The 16598-nt window shown below is 41.1% G+C and overlaps 1 protein-coding gene across 1 annotated transcript in view; it reads left to right on the forward strand.

Annotated features, from left to right (window-relative positions):
* LOC147035837 (extracellular calcium-sensing receptor-like) overlaps nucleotides 1–16598 on the forward strand; it is a 111387-nt gene that overhangs the window by 14707 nt on the left and 80082 nt on the right. The window contains exons 2-3 of the mRNA XM_085847714.1: nucleotides 1204–2117; nucleotides 5861–5984. Of these exons, the coding sequence (XP_085703840.1) occupies nucleotides 1204–2117; nucleotides 5861–5984 (1038 nt within the window). The remainder of the gene's footprint in view (nucleotides 1–1203; nucleotides 2118–5860; nucleotides 5985–16598) is intronic.

Raw genomic sequence — 16598 nt, forward strand, 5'->3', positions numbered from 1 at the left:
TGGGAATTTCAAAGAATCCTCAATTCCTCTGGTACATTTGACTCATTTATTAAAAACACACATAAACAAACAAACACAAACATATCGATAGGGAGAATCCAGAGGATATACAATAATCAACAGTCTTTCTCTGATTCTGCAGTACATGGAGATTTTGAATTCTTATATAATATTCAGTAAGACAATGTCTGATCATCCTCTAGACATAATGGTGCCAAGGCTGAAGTTTTGGGGTTCAAGGGAGAGATCACTCATCACCTTATCGCAGTGGCCATTCAAAGGTCACTTAAATTCAAAGGGCTGGGGATTATTTATGATCTGAAGCTTGACAGGAGTTCTGGATAGTACCTTCACACACATTCCATTTAAGCTAGACTCCTGCTTCCAGCGAGACTTTCAGCCACCAGCGTATAATTTTTATTTTACAAGAATACCTTAATAAGCAAAATAGAATAATAGATGATTTTATTCGACTGGATAAAGATTAAAGATTATTTGGAAGGCCACTCTGTTTTGGAGAAAAGGGGTGTTTTTACTTATCAGTCTCATAACCTTGCAACAGTCAAGAGATATAAATGTTTAAAATGCAAAGATATATATATATATATATATATATATATATATATATATATATATATATATATATATATATATATATATATATATATTTATATATATATATTTATATACATATAGATAGATACATGTTTGAGCACATCGATGGAATAATCATGTTGTATTTCAATACATTTCCCATTAAAGGTTTATAACAATACATTGTGCTATATGGCAAAAACATTTACTTTTTGAAGTTCATCATCAATCAAATTTAATTGGCAACATTTTATTTATCTTTTTATCACCCTTAAAACAATCATGCTAATATTAGAGAAATTTGCATCCACGGGAGTATATCTCATTCAAAATCTTATGACGTTCTCTTCTCGGCTGCGCTTGTGACAAAATTTAAACTTTATCTGGCTATTCTTGAAGTGACATTTTGCAGTTTCTCACAAGACCAACATGCATGGTGAGTGGCTTTCAATGCAACATTATCTACGTCTCTGTGAACAGAGTTCCATTTCCTTTTTTATCTGCAATATTATTTGTTAAATATCAATAAAACTTTAATTTGTATTATATCCATTGTGTCTGAAATATTTATATTTATAATTATAAGGAAAACACTTTCTCTTACTTCAGGTGAAACTGTTGAAAAAAGCAGAGTTTCAGTTATTGTTGTTTTCAGTGGAGAAAGTAGATTTAGTCCTTTTGTTGAGGAACTTTGGAAAAGAAACATTACAGGAAAGATATGGATTGCAAGTGAAGATTGGGCAACTTTCAAATCCTTTGCTTCTGAACGACTTGCTCACATATTTCAGGGGACACTTGGTTTTGCTCTCCAGCGAGGTTCAATCCCAGGTTTTTATGAATTTCTTGTCAATCGTCGGCCATTCTTCCAAAATGCACTTTGCAAATATGTCAATGAATCAAAAAAATATCCACATGAAAGTAACTTTGAAAAAGCAAGGCATTATATCAAAAGGACCATTTTCAAAGCTGCAAATGTAACATTGACAAAAAAATACAAATGTGTTGCAAGTTGCCTTCAAGAACAATTGGAATTATATAATAACCAGACAATGAATGGAATTTCAAATAAAAGGAAGCTTTTACATAACATTATGTTCAAAAATTTTTCTAATAAAAACATGGGGCAGGAAACAACACATATTTCCAATCCTTTTATGAATGATGTTTTAAATCCTGAAAATATAAACAATATCACATGGAAAATAAAACGAACAAAATTACCAAATCATTGCTGCCCGGTGGAAGGCTCAGTGAATGTATTTCTTTTGGAATTCTGGGAAATGACGTTCAACTGCTTGTGGAGCATTTCAACCACAAAACTACGGACTTGCAACTGTTTTGAAGATCTCAGGAATTTAAAGACAGAATTCACTGATGTGTCTCACATGAGAGTGACGTACCGCTCATACACAGCTACATATGCTGTTGCTCATGCCTTGCACGATTTGCAACAATGTATTCCTGGTCAAGGTCCATTAGATAATGGTACTTGTGCTATGATTACAAACTTTAAATCGTGGCAGGTAACAAGAGAGCAAATCATCATCTGAATGTATTGTGAATTTATATTCAAGATGCAAAATATCCCAACAAATTACCGCAACTTCATATATTTCTTCATTGTTTTAAATAGTTTTCGGGTCATAATGTTAATACTTTATCTTCCTTCTTATGTATAATGATTATGTCTAGTATATTGATGATGAATTTCAGATTTTTAATATTTGGTGGAATTTATGAGTGCATGTGAAAAAACAAACTCTCCTTTCTATCTAAGTGCAAGTTCTGGAACATTCCTATTATTAGCTCACCATCTCACAGTGGAAGAAGGGGTTTTGCAACTGTGTGTGTGTGTGTGTGTGTGTGTGTGTGTGTGTGTGTGTGTGTGTGTGTGTGTGTGTGTGTGTGTGTGTGTGTGTGTGTGTGTGTGTGTGTGTGTGTGTGTGTTGCATTGCGTGCATGTGCGAATCAATCAATCAGTCAGTCTGTCCAGGGGATAGCTTTTTTACCATTTGAGCTTTCGTCATCAAATTTTCAACAAACTTTTAACTTTGAGAACATGAAGAAGGATAATTGATAATTGGGTTAAAATGTCAAACAGCAAAGTCACAGCAAATACTGTAGCACCAATGGCTCGACTAACGTCAAGCCATTGGTGCTACAGTATTTGCTGTGACTTTGCTGTTTGACATTTTGCTGCTGGCGGCAGGAGGTTAAAATCCCACGATGTTCCAAATGGCTTAAACACCTGTTGAGACAATCTGAATTATGGTGGACAACATGTGTGTGGGTCATCAGAAGAAACGTAGTATTTTAAAACCAACGGGTATATTCCCGATCCACCAGCCAATAAAAATAACCCGAGATGGTGATTGTGGGGAGATGACAGCAGGTTGATTTGGGAAGGAAAGAAATGAAGTTAATAAATACTGTAAACGCTTGCCGTCCACTGGGGTTAAGTTCCTATATACTTCTGTGAACAGCAAAATCGCGAATGGTGAAGGGTTTTCACATGCAAGTCAATGAGAGATGTTCCAGCCTCCCAAAATAAGTACAAAAATCATAAATTTTTTAAAAAGACATTTAATGGAAAATAAGAATAATTGAGTAAAATAAGATAAAATAAGTAACATTTACCATCAATAAGAAGGCTTTACTGCTTGGAGTACTGTTTGTGGGTAGCACTGGTCAGTTCTGCTTGAACATAGTCATGGTATGGAGGTAGCCGATCGATGTTGTGCTCTTGCCTTTGTGGAGCCTTTGTGGAGATATATTATGTTGACATAGCCCTAATTTTATCATTACGTTGACGAATGTAATTGGACTCATTGACGTTGCTGTCTTTCGCCAATATAGTAACATATGTGACACTCTCAAGTTGATTAATATTTTCACTTTTTCCACTGTCATCACTTTCTTCACTTTTTTTTTATTCTGCTCTTCAGCAGATGCTCCGCTTAATCGATGTTTTGGACCCATGATTAAATAAACAGGATGCAAAGTTTTTCAGCACAATAAGACTCCACACCTCACCAACCGCCAAGCAGCCAGAAGGCAATGATGCGGCAGTGCGCACATACTGGAAGAAGCAGAATGTAAATTTTCAAAATGTGATATGTTCTGGTGATACGGTCCAATTATAATTTAACACGTAATGTTAAATGAAGGAAAATATTGTTATCCAAATATTGAAAGTGTTACAATATAAAAAAAATAAATAAATACGAACGAGTTGGGTGGGGTTTATTTTGTTGGTGGTGAGAGGATGTTCCCAGCAGACACATATGTTATTTTTTTTTATATTTTCCGGAGATACAGTACAGTTAGGTTTTAACTGGTAATGTTAAATTAAGGAAAATATTGTTATCCAAGCATTCAAAGTGTTAAAAAAACATGAAAACCTGAAGAGAATGACGTGGGAGGAGATCATTTTTCCCATGGATACGTGGGAATATCGGCATGGATGGAGAGAAAGGGTGTCTAAAAGGTAAGCACAGATACGCGAAATTGTGGATGGCGAACAAGCGGATGGCGAGGGTTGACCGTAGTTATATACAATGAGCATAAAGTAAATCTAAATAAACGAAGGCGCCTCACACCGGACTCAATCACAGAAGGGAAAGGGACAAAACTGGGGCACTTGGCTGCTGGTGAATGATCAGGCAATTATGAGGAGAGCAGATGATGGAGAGATGAACAGACGGTGATGGCACATGGCAGGATACAGGGATAATGAATGGGGCAAGGTAAAAACAACAAAAAGGCTGGGCGGCAGGCAGGCCAACTGCCTCAGCATTTTTCAATCCTTGTCGTGTTCTCTCTCAACCTGTTCTCCTCGGGGTTCCTTTTCCTTCCTCTGTTTTGTTCTCCTCAGAGTCGCTCAGAATGCTGCGATCCTCAGTAACTCATTCTCCTCAGCACTCTGCTCTCTTCAGAACTCGGCTCTCCTCTTGTTCGCTGTTCTCCTCAAACCTACTGCTCTTTTTCGCTCGTACCTCTTCTTACAGAGCAACAATAAACTCCACCCCTCGGAGGTGATGCAGGCTCCGCCCTTTGGGAGGCATTTATAGCTCTGTCCCTCTCTCTTGCCAAGTCTCCTGGTGCCCCCAATAGAAGCTTACATAGTGGTTTATATACACAATATTTATTTACCATTTGAGTTTCATTCCTCTGTCCAGGCCATAACTTTTTTATTTTTTAAACTTTTCAACAAACTCTTAGTCTCAGAAAATGAAGAACAGCAAGTTGAATAATTTACATAAAAATATATTCCCTCTGCCACCAAAGGTGGACAGAGGTTATCTTTTTGCCATGATCTGTTTCCAGATACGGATCCATATACTAGAATTTTATAGTGATTCTTCACCATTGAGAGAAGAGGCCCAAAGCAATATAGTATATACCTCAAAATGTGGACGGATTTGAATGTAACTTGGTCGACAGGTTGGGAGTGTGACAAGAGAGATTATTTTGATGTTGGTGAAGATCCGGTTCCGGATCCGGATCTTTATCTGGAAACTGCAAGTTTTTTTAATTGATTCTTCACCATTGTCAGAGAGGGCCAAAAACCGACATAGTATGATATTTCAAAACATAGTGGACGGATTAAAATTATGAGAAAACTCGGTTGATGAGTTGGGGGAGGTGACAACAACAAGCAGATTAGATTTTAATTAAAGTCCGGATGTTGATTAAGCCTTTCAGTGGAATATAAAAAGTAAACTGTTCAGCCTGTTTGAGCGATATTCTCTACAGCGTGCTTTTTAAGTTTTTAGTTGTTTTTGTCAAGTTTAGATCAAGTACAAAGATGGGCTTTGCATTTTTATTTGCTTCAGAGTTGATATATTCCATTTCATTTATTCTCCACATGAATATTCCAGCTCTTATACTATTTGAAGAAAGTTACATTCAGCGTTAATAAGGCAGAAACTCTATTTTTCGATAAAAATGGAGATCCTCCTGCAGTATATGAGATTGTGAACTGGCAGAAAAACAACGAAAGAGCCTTAGATTTCAAGGTTGTTGGTATTTTTGATTCATCGTATCCACAAGAGCAGCAGCTTAGTTTTCTTTCACTTGATATAGTTTGGAATGATGGTTCAAAAAAGGCAAGTTTAAGATTCTTTATCATAAAGGAAACTTTCCTTTCAATTGAGTTTCAATCTTATTGCATCTACAAGTGATTTAAAAAATTACAAGTGACTGAGTTATTACTTGTCGCATCAATTTATTTTTTTCAAACTTCATAATTAATTCTGTGTTCAAGGTTCCGAGCTCTTTGTGCAGCGATCCGTGCAAACCTGGAACACGCAAGGCTGCCCGGAAAGGAGAGCCATTATGTTGTCACGATTGCATTGCTTGCCCACAAGGTCAATTCTCCAATGAGACAGGTAAATATAAGAGGTGTTGACATTCTGTATATTAGATATTGCTTGTATACCACAAATTCTTTATGGAGCAATTGCTTATGACATAGGACTTCATCATGTATATTTTTTTTGCCTGTGAAAGTCGGTTTTCCCTCGTTGCTGGAAGTTGGCTTCAGATCTACCTGCATTTAAAGGTTCTGGGTAGAAATCTGATCCATACAACGATACGCCAATCAGCCTTCTTCCCATTATGAGCAAAATTTGTGAATGCCTTATCAACCAGCGGCTTATGACTTTCCTAGAATAAAACAATCTCCTAACTGACTCTCAGTATGGATTACACCATTTCCGTTCTGCTGGTAATGTTCTCTCCCTCATAGCTGAACACATGAACAAGACCCTAGATTGGCATTGGTGAGGCCAGACTTGGAGCCCTTGGCATCTCTAAGGCTTTTGGTAAAGTTTGGCATTGGAGTCTCATTCACAAACTGAAGTCATATGGTATCTCTTTGCCTTTGCATGCAATAATCTCAGTGTTTCTCACACAGTGACAAATTTTTGTGTGGCTTGACTGTCAATCTCCTTTAGCCCATAAAATTAATGCAAGTTTCCCCCAGGGTTCTGTGTTGGGGCCTTCTTTGTTTCTGCTTTACCAAAATGACCTGCCCAACAACATTTTATCTCAGCAAGCAATTTATGCTGATGACTCAACCCTACAGACTACTTATCCTGGCTCCCTGTGTGCATCGCTCTCCCTTCAAGCCAGTGTTGATCTAAATCAGGACTTTGAGAATGTCAATAACTGTGGAAAAGACTGGTGCATTAGCATCAATCAAAAGAAGTCCCACCTGCTACCAATATCCAGGTCAAGATGCCCCTCTTTTCATAACAGGTTATGAACCAAAAACCATGACAATAACTCAATGACATTTGCCGTCTTGGTCTGAACATCACTTACCTTGGTTGGGATAAGTACATTTCTGGCATTCTCAAAAGAGCCTCCCAGTGACTTGGGTGCTTGCTTCGGGCTCATGCTTCCATCCCGAGGCCTTGCTCCACTTGTACCTGACCAACATACGTCCAGTCATTTAATACTGTTGTCACATCTGGGTGGGTGTTCCGACTCATCTTCTGTTCCTTCTTGAGATAATTCAATGATGAGCTGTCATGATGAACAAATGTCATGAACAAATCGGCCATGATGTGGCATCATCTCTGGAACCTCTCTCACTTTGGTGCTCTGTGTCTCTTCTACAGGTACTGTAATGGAAGACGTTCAAAGGGCCTTTCACTGCTTGTCCCTCCTTAACATTGTTTCAAGCGCTCTACACATTTAGCAGCCTCTGCACATCCCCACACTGTCTCTGCTCCCCAAGGTTAGCACAGTACGATTTTCCTCCAGTTTTTTTTCCCCCATGCACTAACAAACTCTGGAATTCAATTCCTGCATCCTGTTTCCCAACAACAAGCAAGCTTTCCCAGTTTAATAGAGAGTATCTCCTTTCCCATTGACTCCCCTTCCTTCAATTAGTTTTTTGTAGCCCCCACTTTTGAGTGACATACAGGTCTTGTAAATGTGCGAACTCTCCATAAAACAAAAATGGGTGGGTCAATTGCTTTAAGCAGAGTGAAAATGTAACAACTGTTAATAGTATAAGTTTGATTATAAGCCCATGTATGAAAGCAGATAGTTCCACTATTTTGCTTGCAGGCAGAATGGGAGAATGTGTAATGTTTTCAAGGTTCTGGTATTCAAGGAGAATGTAGTATTTGTACATTCCATCATATGTACAAATACATAGTTAAGTACAATATCAAGGTTGGATATACCAGAGTGAGAGCAAATGCACTTTCACTGCCACTGTTCTCAATCCAGCTGTCCCAGTCTACCCCCACCCCCCCCCCCCCCGTACCCACAATTTCTGAAGGAGCATTGTCAACAACCCTCAAGTAAATCACATGAAGGCTTACTATCTGACTGCTGAGACCATGACAGTTTTCCAAACGAATGGAAGACATCTAAAAATACAACTCCATCAAATACACCATTCCGTGATCCATCCTTCTGAAAAAACACTAACATGCTCCTCCAGATTAGCATGAACTAGACCAGGGGTCGGGAACGTGTGGCTCGCGAGCCAGGTATGGCTCTTTTGATGATTGCATCTGGCTCACAGATAAAATTGGAGTTTGAAACTCGGAAAGCCCAATATTTCTCGCAGAAGCTTTACCTATAGTTTGAATGGTGTCGTGCTTCATTCACGTGCAGGGCTGAACTTGGCAGAAGGAGAGAAGAAAAAACACCTCCGAATTGTCTGAAGCGGTTTTTGTTTCGTCCAGTCATGCGGCCGACGCGAGTAGTGATTTCGGTTCCTCCAATGACGTGCCGCCGCCGAGACGCGTCACGGAATTCATCTCGACCAATCACGCGCCACCGCTGAGGCGACTCGTGATTTCGGTTCCTCCAATGACGTGCCGCCGCCGAGACACGTCACGGAATTCATCTCGACCAATCACGCGCCACCGCTGAGGCGACAGCATCCCAGAGTCGGCCGGCCGCGCCACACCTCTCGAGTATGTCAGCCCATGCGCAGGCCAGCCAGACTCACTTGGGTCAACATCTCCCTCTCTCTCATTTGCTCAAAGCTAACCCTTCGACGAAGAAGATGGCGAAAAGAAAAAAAGATGAGGAGTATCGTACATTTCAGGACGAATGGGCCGAAGAATTCGCCTTTGTGGAGAGAGCAGGTTCTGTAGTGTGTCTAATTTGCAATGACAAAATTGCATCGATGAAACGGTCGAATATAAAGCAGCACTTCGACACGCGCCATGCTACCTTTGCATCAAAATACCCTGTGGGAGACAGCAGAAAGAAAGCGTGCCAAGAGCTACTGAGCAGGGTGCAAGCCAGCCAGCAGCAACTCCGCGTATGGACCCGGCAAGGTGACTATAATTCCGCCAGCTTTGCTGGATCTTTAGCAATAGTGAGGAATGGAAAACCATTCACAGATGGCGAGTATGCAAAAACGTTCATGCTGGATGTCGCCAATGAACTTTTTGATGATCTTCCGAACAAAGACAAGATAATCAAACGGACACAAGACATGCCTCTGTCGACAAGAACTGTTCATGATCGTACCATCATGATGGCAAACCAAGTGGAGGAAACGCAAGTGAGGGACATAAATACAGCGCCGTTCTTTTCCCTGGCTTTGGATGAGTCAACAGACGTAAGCCATTTGTCGCAGTTCAGTGTGATTGCAAGATATGCTGCTGGTGATACACTGCGCGAAGAAAGTCTTGCTGTTCTGCCAATAAAAGGGTCCACAAGAGGTGAGTATTTATTCAAGTCTTTCATGGAGTTCACTCAAGAAAAAAATCTACGAATGGATAAACTTATCTCAGTGTGTACTGATGGTGCTCCGTGTATGGTGGGGAAAAACAAAGGATTTGTGGCACTTCTCCGTGAACATGAAAATAGACCCATCCTAAGTTTCCATTGCATTCTACACCAGGAGGCACTTTGTGCTCAGATGTGTGATGGGCAGCTTGGCGAAGTGATGTCGCTGGTCATTCGTGTGATCAACTTTATTCTTGCCCGAGCCTTAAATGCTCGCCAGTTTAAAACACTGCTGGATGAAGTTGGAAATAACTATCACGGTCTGCTTTTGCACAGCAATGTGTGTTGGTTGTCAAGAGGGAAGGTGCTTAGCCGTTTTGCGGCTTGCCTGAACGAAATCCGGACTTTCCTTGAAATGAAAGGGATTGAGCATCCTGAGCTAGCCGAAACTGAGTGGCTCCTCAAGTTTTACTATCTCGTGGATATGACTGAACATCTGAACGAGCTCAACGTGAAAATGCAAGGCATTGGAAATACAGTGTTATCCCTTCAACAAGCCGTGTTTGCTTTTGAAAACAAGCTGGAGCTCTTTATCATGGATCTTGAAACAGGTCGTTTACTACATTTTGAAAAACTGAGACAATTTAAAGATGCATGCACAGCAAGTGAGTCCACTCAAAACTTTGATCTCCACCAGTTAGCTGGCTTCACATCCAGTCTCCTACAGTCATTCAAAGCACGCTTTGGAGAATTTCGTGAGCACACTCGTCTTTTTAAGTTCATCACCCATCCAAACGAGTGTTCACTGAACACAGCGAGCCTGAGTTACATTCCTGGTGTCTCCGTCAGAGATTTTGAAGCAGAAGTGGCTGACCTGAAGGCCTCAGACATGTGGGTGAATAAGTTCAAGTCACTGAATGAAGATTTGGAAAGAATCGCACGACAGAAAGCAGAGTTGGCGAGCAAGCACATGTGGACAGAAATGAAAAAACTTCAACCCGAAGACGAGCTGATTATCAAAACTTGGAACGCGCTTCCTGTCACATACCTCACACTGCAGCGTGTGAGTATTGCTGTATTGACCTTGTTTGGATCTACGTATGCATGTGAGCAGTCATTCTCACATCTTAAAAACATCAAGTCCAACCTACAATCACGTCTAACGGATGAAAGCCTCAACGCTTGCATGAAGCTTAACCTCACCAAGTACCAACCAGACTACAAAGCCATCAGTAAATCCATGCAGCACCAGAAGTCCCATTAATGGTGAGTATTATAACAACATTATTTAAAAGAATAAATTCAGAGGCTTATTATACTCACATTTAGTTGAATTCAGTCTTAAAATATATTATATGGCTCTCACTGAAATAGATTTCCAAATATTTTGCTTTAATGGCTCTCTGAGTCAAAAACGTTCCCGACCCCTGAACTAGACCATTCTGGTTACCACTCCATCACTCCAAAACTATCAAAACAAACTTGAAACAATTCAGGAGCTGTTCTTCCCACACTGTCACGTTGAACTTGACACTGTACACCACCTAATTAGAACTTGCTCAAAACTCTCACAATACACATGCAACGTTTGAAAATTTCATCTTTACTTGATCTCTGGAGGAATCTTGTCAGAGTGACCAGATTCCACGGGGATGTGGGTTTCCAGTGGAGATGCCGGGGGCTGCTACTGCTGATTTTTATCAAATACTCTGGAATTACAATACATGCAGAAAGACCTGGAGGATTGCCTACTTCAGATAATGTTTGTGAAGCAAATGCCTCCACTGAAGCTCACATATTAATAATCAGAGTGATTTGGTAGTTGTCATGATGTGCTGAAAAGAACATTTAATGTTAATTGTCATTTTTTAATCTTCATGTCAGCAGAGCAAGATAATTACAGCTGTTCCCATTTTGAATACAAAAGAGCTCAATAATTTGATGTTTCTCCTGTGTCGAGTTCAGCATTGACTTTCTTACTCAAAGCAAATGACACTTCGAGCTTTGTAGAAAATTAGCTTTTTCAACATTATTTCGGTTGAGCTTGACAGGGAAGTGTAAAAATGTTCAGAGATCATCCTTGAAGATCTCAGGATATTTGACAAGTATTTCCTCAAGTGATTTAAATGACAAGGTGGTGTGAAGCTGATGAATCTGTTCCAGTGTAGCTGGACAACCAATGGCAGTTGAGATTATTGCACCATCAGATGTTATTTTAATGTCCCATGTTCCACATGCTTGTGTTTATTCACTGGTTGGTTTGGGTGAGCAGTGCTGATCAAATATAGATGCTCCATCATTGAGACTCAGCCATAGATTCTTGTCAATAAACTTGATGATAATTGAGACTGTGGGAAAATATCGGCGTGGTGAGGTTGACATTGCAGAGATACTCTGCCCGCAGTGTCTAACTATATCTCAATAATCCATGAATTGATCTTGATGAGGACAGGTATTCGATCCAGTTTATTTCTCAATTTCATATGGAACAGGTTGTATGGGTGGGAGGTTTTTCAACCAGCATCACCCTCATCGGCTATATCTCATTCTGTGTTTAGGAAATGGGTTTTTTGTATGTCAGTTATGAGCAAAAGAGTACAACGAGAACATCATTATAAATAGAGGGGCTCTGAATCAATTTGGGTCCTGTAGGTAATCACTGGTTAGATTCAGTGATAGCAAGTTCAACAGCAAGATTAAACACACAATAAGGTGTTGCTGGATCAATGAATAAACATGTTGAAAGTCAAAGTTTTTCTGAATTGCATTATATATTTTGTGCGATAAATGTATCTCTTACTATTATTTTTATTATTTCTTTTTATCCCCTGTTGGACTTGGTCTTATGGATTTTGTCTCTATTTTCGTGTCCGCGCATGCTTGCGTGTGTGTGCGTGTAACATATCTGTGAAATGTATGGACTGATTTCATTCGTACTTGGCACAAAGACAAAACACGAGGGCCTAAATATGTTCCTCATTTTGTTTCACAATGTTATCAAAGATGGCTGACTGGCGGCTATTTTCGTTGGAAAAAACCCGATGTTGAATTCATCCTCAACCATTTCTCGGACGCGCATTTACCGATCTTGTTCAATCTTGGCAGACAGATAAAGAATAATAAGGCCTTACATATACATGTCATTTATTTGCAAGATCACATCTAAGATTGCTGAATGATGGCCATTTTTGTTGTTAAAAAACAAGATATTGAACATGTCCTCAATCATTTCTTTGAGATGCATTCTCCAATGTTGCTAAAACTTGGCACACAGATAAGGAAACATGGCTTACATAGGCACATCATTTTTTGGACATCGAGGTTGGATCATCGAGATCATATCCAAGATGGACGATTGGCGACCATTTTGGTACTTAAAAGTATCCCCAACCATTTCTCAGACATGTATGCTCTGATTCTATTCAATCTTGGCAAAATTACAGTTCATGATGGTGTACACATGGATATCACTCTATTTTGCGATCTGATCAAAGATGGCAGACAAGTGGTCATTTTAGTTTTGAAAAAACCCTGGTATCGAACACGTCCTCAACCATTTCTCAGACATGCATTTAACGATTTTGTTCAACATTGGCACACAGATATTAAATGATGTCGAAAATAAATGACATGCTTATGCAAGCCATCAGGTCCAAGATAGCCAACTTGTGGCCAATTTATAACTTAAACATGTCCCCAACCTTTTCTCAGAAATGCATTATCTGATTTTGTTCAAACTTGGCACATGCACTGCTAATGTTGGTATACACATGCAACTCACTTTATTTTGTGATCTGATTGAAGATGGCCAATTTTTAGACTGGTGGCCATTTTAGTTGTAAAAATATCCCGGTACAAACACGTCCTCAACCATTTCTCAGACATGCATTTACTGATGTTGTTCAAACTTGGCACACAGATAATGAATGATAACTTATATAAGCATGTCATTTATTATCGACATCAGATCCAAGACAGCTGACTGGCAGCCATTTTGTAACTTAAATGTGTCCCCCAACATTTCTCAGAAATGTATGACCTGATTTTGTTCAAACTTGGCACAAGCACAGCAATTGATGGCATACATATGCCCCTCCCTTTATTTTGTGATTTGGTTAAATATGTCCCATTGTTAGACTGGTGGCCATTTTAGTTGTAAAAAAAAAAACCGGAACAAACACGTCCTCAACCATTTCTCGGACATGCATGACCTGATTTTGTTCAAACTTGGCACAAGCACAGCTAATGATGGCATACATATGCCCCTCACTTTATTTTGTGATCTCATTAAAGATGTCCCATTGTTAGACTGGTGTCCATTTTAGTTGTAAAAAAACTCCCGGAACAAACACGTCCTCAACCATTTCTCGGACATGCATGACCTGATTTTGTTCAAACTTAGCACAAGCACAGATAATGATGGCATACATATACCCATCACTTAATTTTATGATCTGATTAAAGATGTCCCATTGTTAGACTGGTGGCCATTTTAGTTGTAAAAAAACTCCTGGAACAAACACGTCCTCAACTATTTCTCAGACATGCATTTACCGATCTTGTTCAAACTTGGCAAACATCTAAGGAATTATTGTTTACATAAGCACATCACATCACATAAGATCCAATATGGCCGACTGGTGTCCATTTTCTTACTTAAACGTGTATCCAACCATTTCTCAGACAGGCATGCTCCAATTTTGTTCAATCTTGGCAGAAGTACAGTACATTATGGCATTATAGCCAAAACGGGTTCAATGGTAGATAAATAGCAGCTGAAACAGGAATCTTATTTAGGTTCCTTCTGATTACTCCATCTACACTGCTACGGCTATTCGGGTTCCGCCTGATGACTCCATCTTTGCTTTCTGATGGTGGCATATGTGCCGATTTGGGTTCCTCCTGATGCACCATGACTGGGTTTGATCTTTTATTTGATTATGTCCTTCCATTTGTCATGCAACTGCCAGGCTGGAGCTCTGTGTAGAGTTTTGTCACAGACACATAAACAGCTTTAGTGAAGCGGTAACTATCAGATGTCTGTTCTCCATTAAGGGGAAACCTATTTAAAGTGTTAAATGCTAACCTGAGTTATCTGTTAAGATATTCTCTTCTGAACTGAATGTTCCATCAAAACCTGTCATCTTCTATAATATGGATCTGCTATTTTGGTAAATTGCTGATGTTTCACATAATTAACCGAGAGTGTAGTGCTTCCAGGTCAGAAGGATACAGAACTTCAAGAAACGTCTGCAATGTTTTAGTCTGTACTCTCAATGGCTATGGTGATGTTCTTTGCTGTGGCAATTTCAAAAAACCTTTCCACTTGCAGGCACCAGAACATGTGATGCTATGCAATGCCCGCAAGGAGGAGATTCATCAACATGTCCTCCAATCTGGCCCCAATTTGTATTTCTGTCCACGTTACCAGACTTTTTGTAATAATTATTGATTGAGTGTCCTCTCTTAACTCTGAGAGAATGGCAGTTCTATTCTGATACTTGCTGAATCATAACAAAGACAATGGTACTTGCTGCTTCCTTGCTAGACACTCAGTATTTAAATGATAGAGAGATGATAGACCCCTTTGGTTGAAGTTAATATGAGGGGGAGGAAAATTCTCCTTAACTTGACCTGCTGAGTGCTGAGAGAAACCAGAGAGTTGGTGTCAAAGCCACCCAATGCTCACCCGTTTATACATTTATCATTTTTAAAAGAGGAGTCTAATAATATTGTTGCAGTATTCGCGCCCGTCGGCGTTCGAACGACCGCGTTTCACCAATAGCAGCCGGTTCGCCCACTGAACGGACAATCCAGTCGTGACTTTCTGCAATGGCGTCAGAAACCAGTCACGGATGGGTTTTCAATCCCACCACAACCTTGTCCGTACCCTACCCGTGGGCTTCAGGGTCCGATCGCCAAATCTTCGATTTACCTAATTATTCGCGCAGGTAGGTTACCGAGAGGTTGTACCTCAACGGGACCGCTTGGAAACGAGCCGCTTAAGCAGCCCGCTTCCTTTTGGGATAACCAAGTGGAGTAATATCGCGCAGTCCCATTGGACCCGATCACTTTACCGGCAATTAAAAGCCAACTAATATTCCGCAATACAAGATGGCATTTCAATGGGGGCATGGACGCAACGAACAGGTTTACATTTAAACCAGCACATTTATTTACTCTACATATGCAGGAACAATCATGCAGTCATTCAAAAACACCAACATGCACGTATACAGAACAAGCAATGAATGCGGCACGGCACGTGGGCAAGACAAAGCGCTACAACCGTCTATAAGTAATTATTAATGTACAGTCACTTACACAGTTTTACTTACCGGACTCGGCGCCACAACATTCATTCGAAAGAAAAGCAGGAGAAAGACCCCATCAAAGGCAATGTGGTCAGACTAGACCTCTTGGGTCTTAATGGCGTGGGACTTGGCAGACCGAACGAGACCATTGCAGGTTACCAGCACCCTCGTGGTGTCTGGCTTGGGAGACCCGCGACTTCCCGTCCCCACAGCAGCTAGCGCAGCTACGGTCGAGCTCGGGCCTTCCGTGTGGCAGGCGAGCTCTCTCCGGCTCTCTCCACACGAATGCGCTTGGGCGACCCGCGATGCTCCTTCCCCATGGCAGCTACCGTAGCCGCGGTCGAGCTCGGGCCTTGCCAAGCGGCTGGGTGATTCGGTCTCAGTCGGCAACTCGTTTGAGAGGAACGAACGGGTCTTTTCTCTCTTAGAGTTGATGCTCTTTAAGAACCCGTCCGTCCCTCAGTGATGCTCGAACTGCGCCGAAGCCCGATCACCTCGGACCGCCTGTCGCTGGCTGGTGAGCTCTCTCCGGCTCTCTCCACACGAACGCGCGGTGTGCGCAACACAGCAGGCAAGACCGCGCCTCCAGCTCGCGTCTCCTTGGCGATGCCCGGACTCTCCACCGACTGCAAGCTCCAAGCTCCCGACTCCGACACGAGCCCAGACTTCCACGCAGCTTCTTGGCTTCTGGTTTCCTCCCGACTCCCCGACCTCTTCAGACTGACTCAGACCGACCGATCAACTCGAGTCGAGTCGACGCGACACGACCGCGACCCAACTAGAACCCAGACATCCACCAACTCACGCGGACTCCCCAAACTGCTCATATATAAGGACGGGCGGCGCTCAGCCCGTCCTTATATAGGGCTGGTGAGACGCGGTTTGGCCTTCGCTCCCTCACCTCTGACCCCTGTGCGGAGAGCGGACGTGCGCGAGATCACCAAGCTTCATCCGACGAGCAAACATCCCGCGTCGGCCTGC

Source organism: Eptatretus burgeri, chromosome 1 (assembly GCF_056783735.1).
Source record: "Eptatretus burgeri isolate ZD-2024b chromosome 1, Ebu_testis_v1, whole genome shotgun sequence".
In the NCBI taxonomy this organism is placed as follows: domain Eukaryota; kingdom Metazoa; phylum Chordata; class Myxini; order Myxiniformes; family Myxinidae; genus Eptatretus; species Eptatretus burgeri.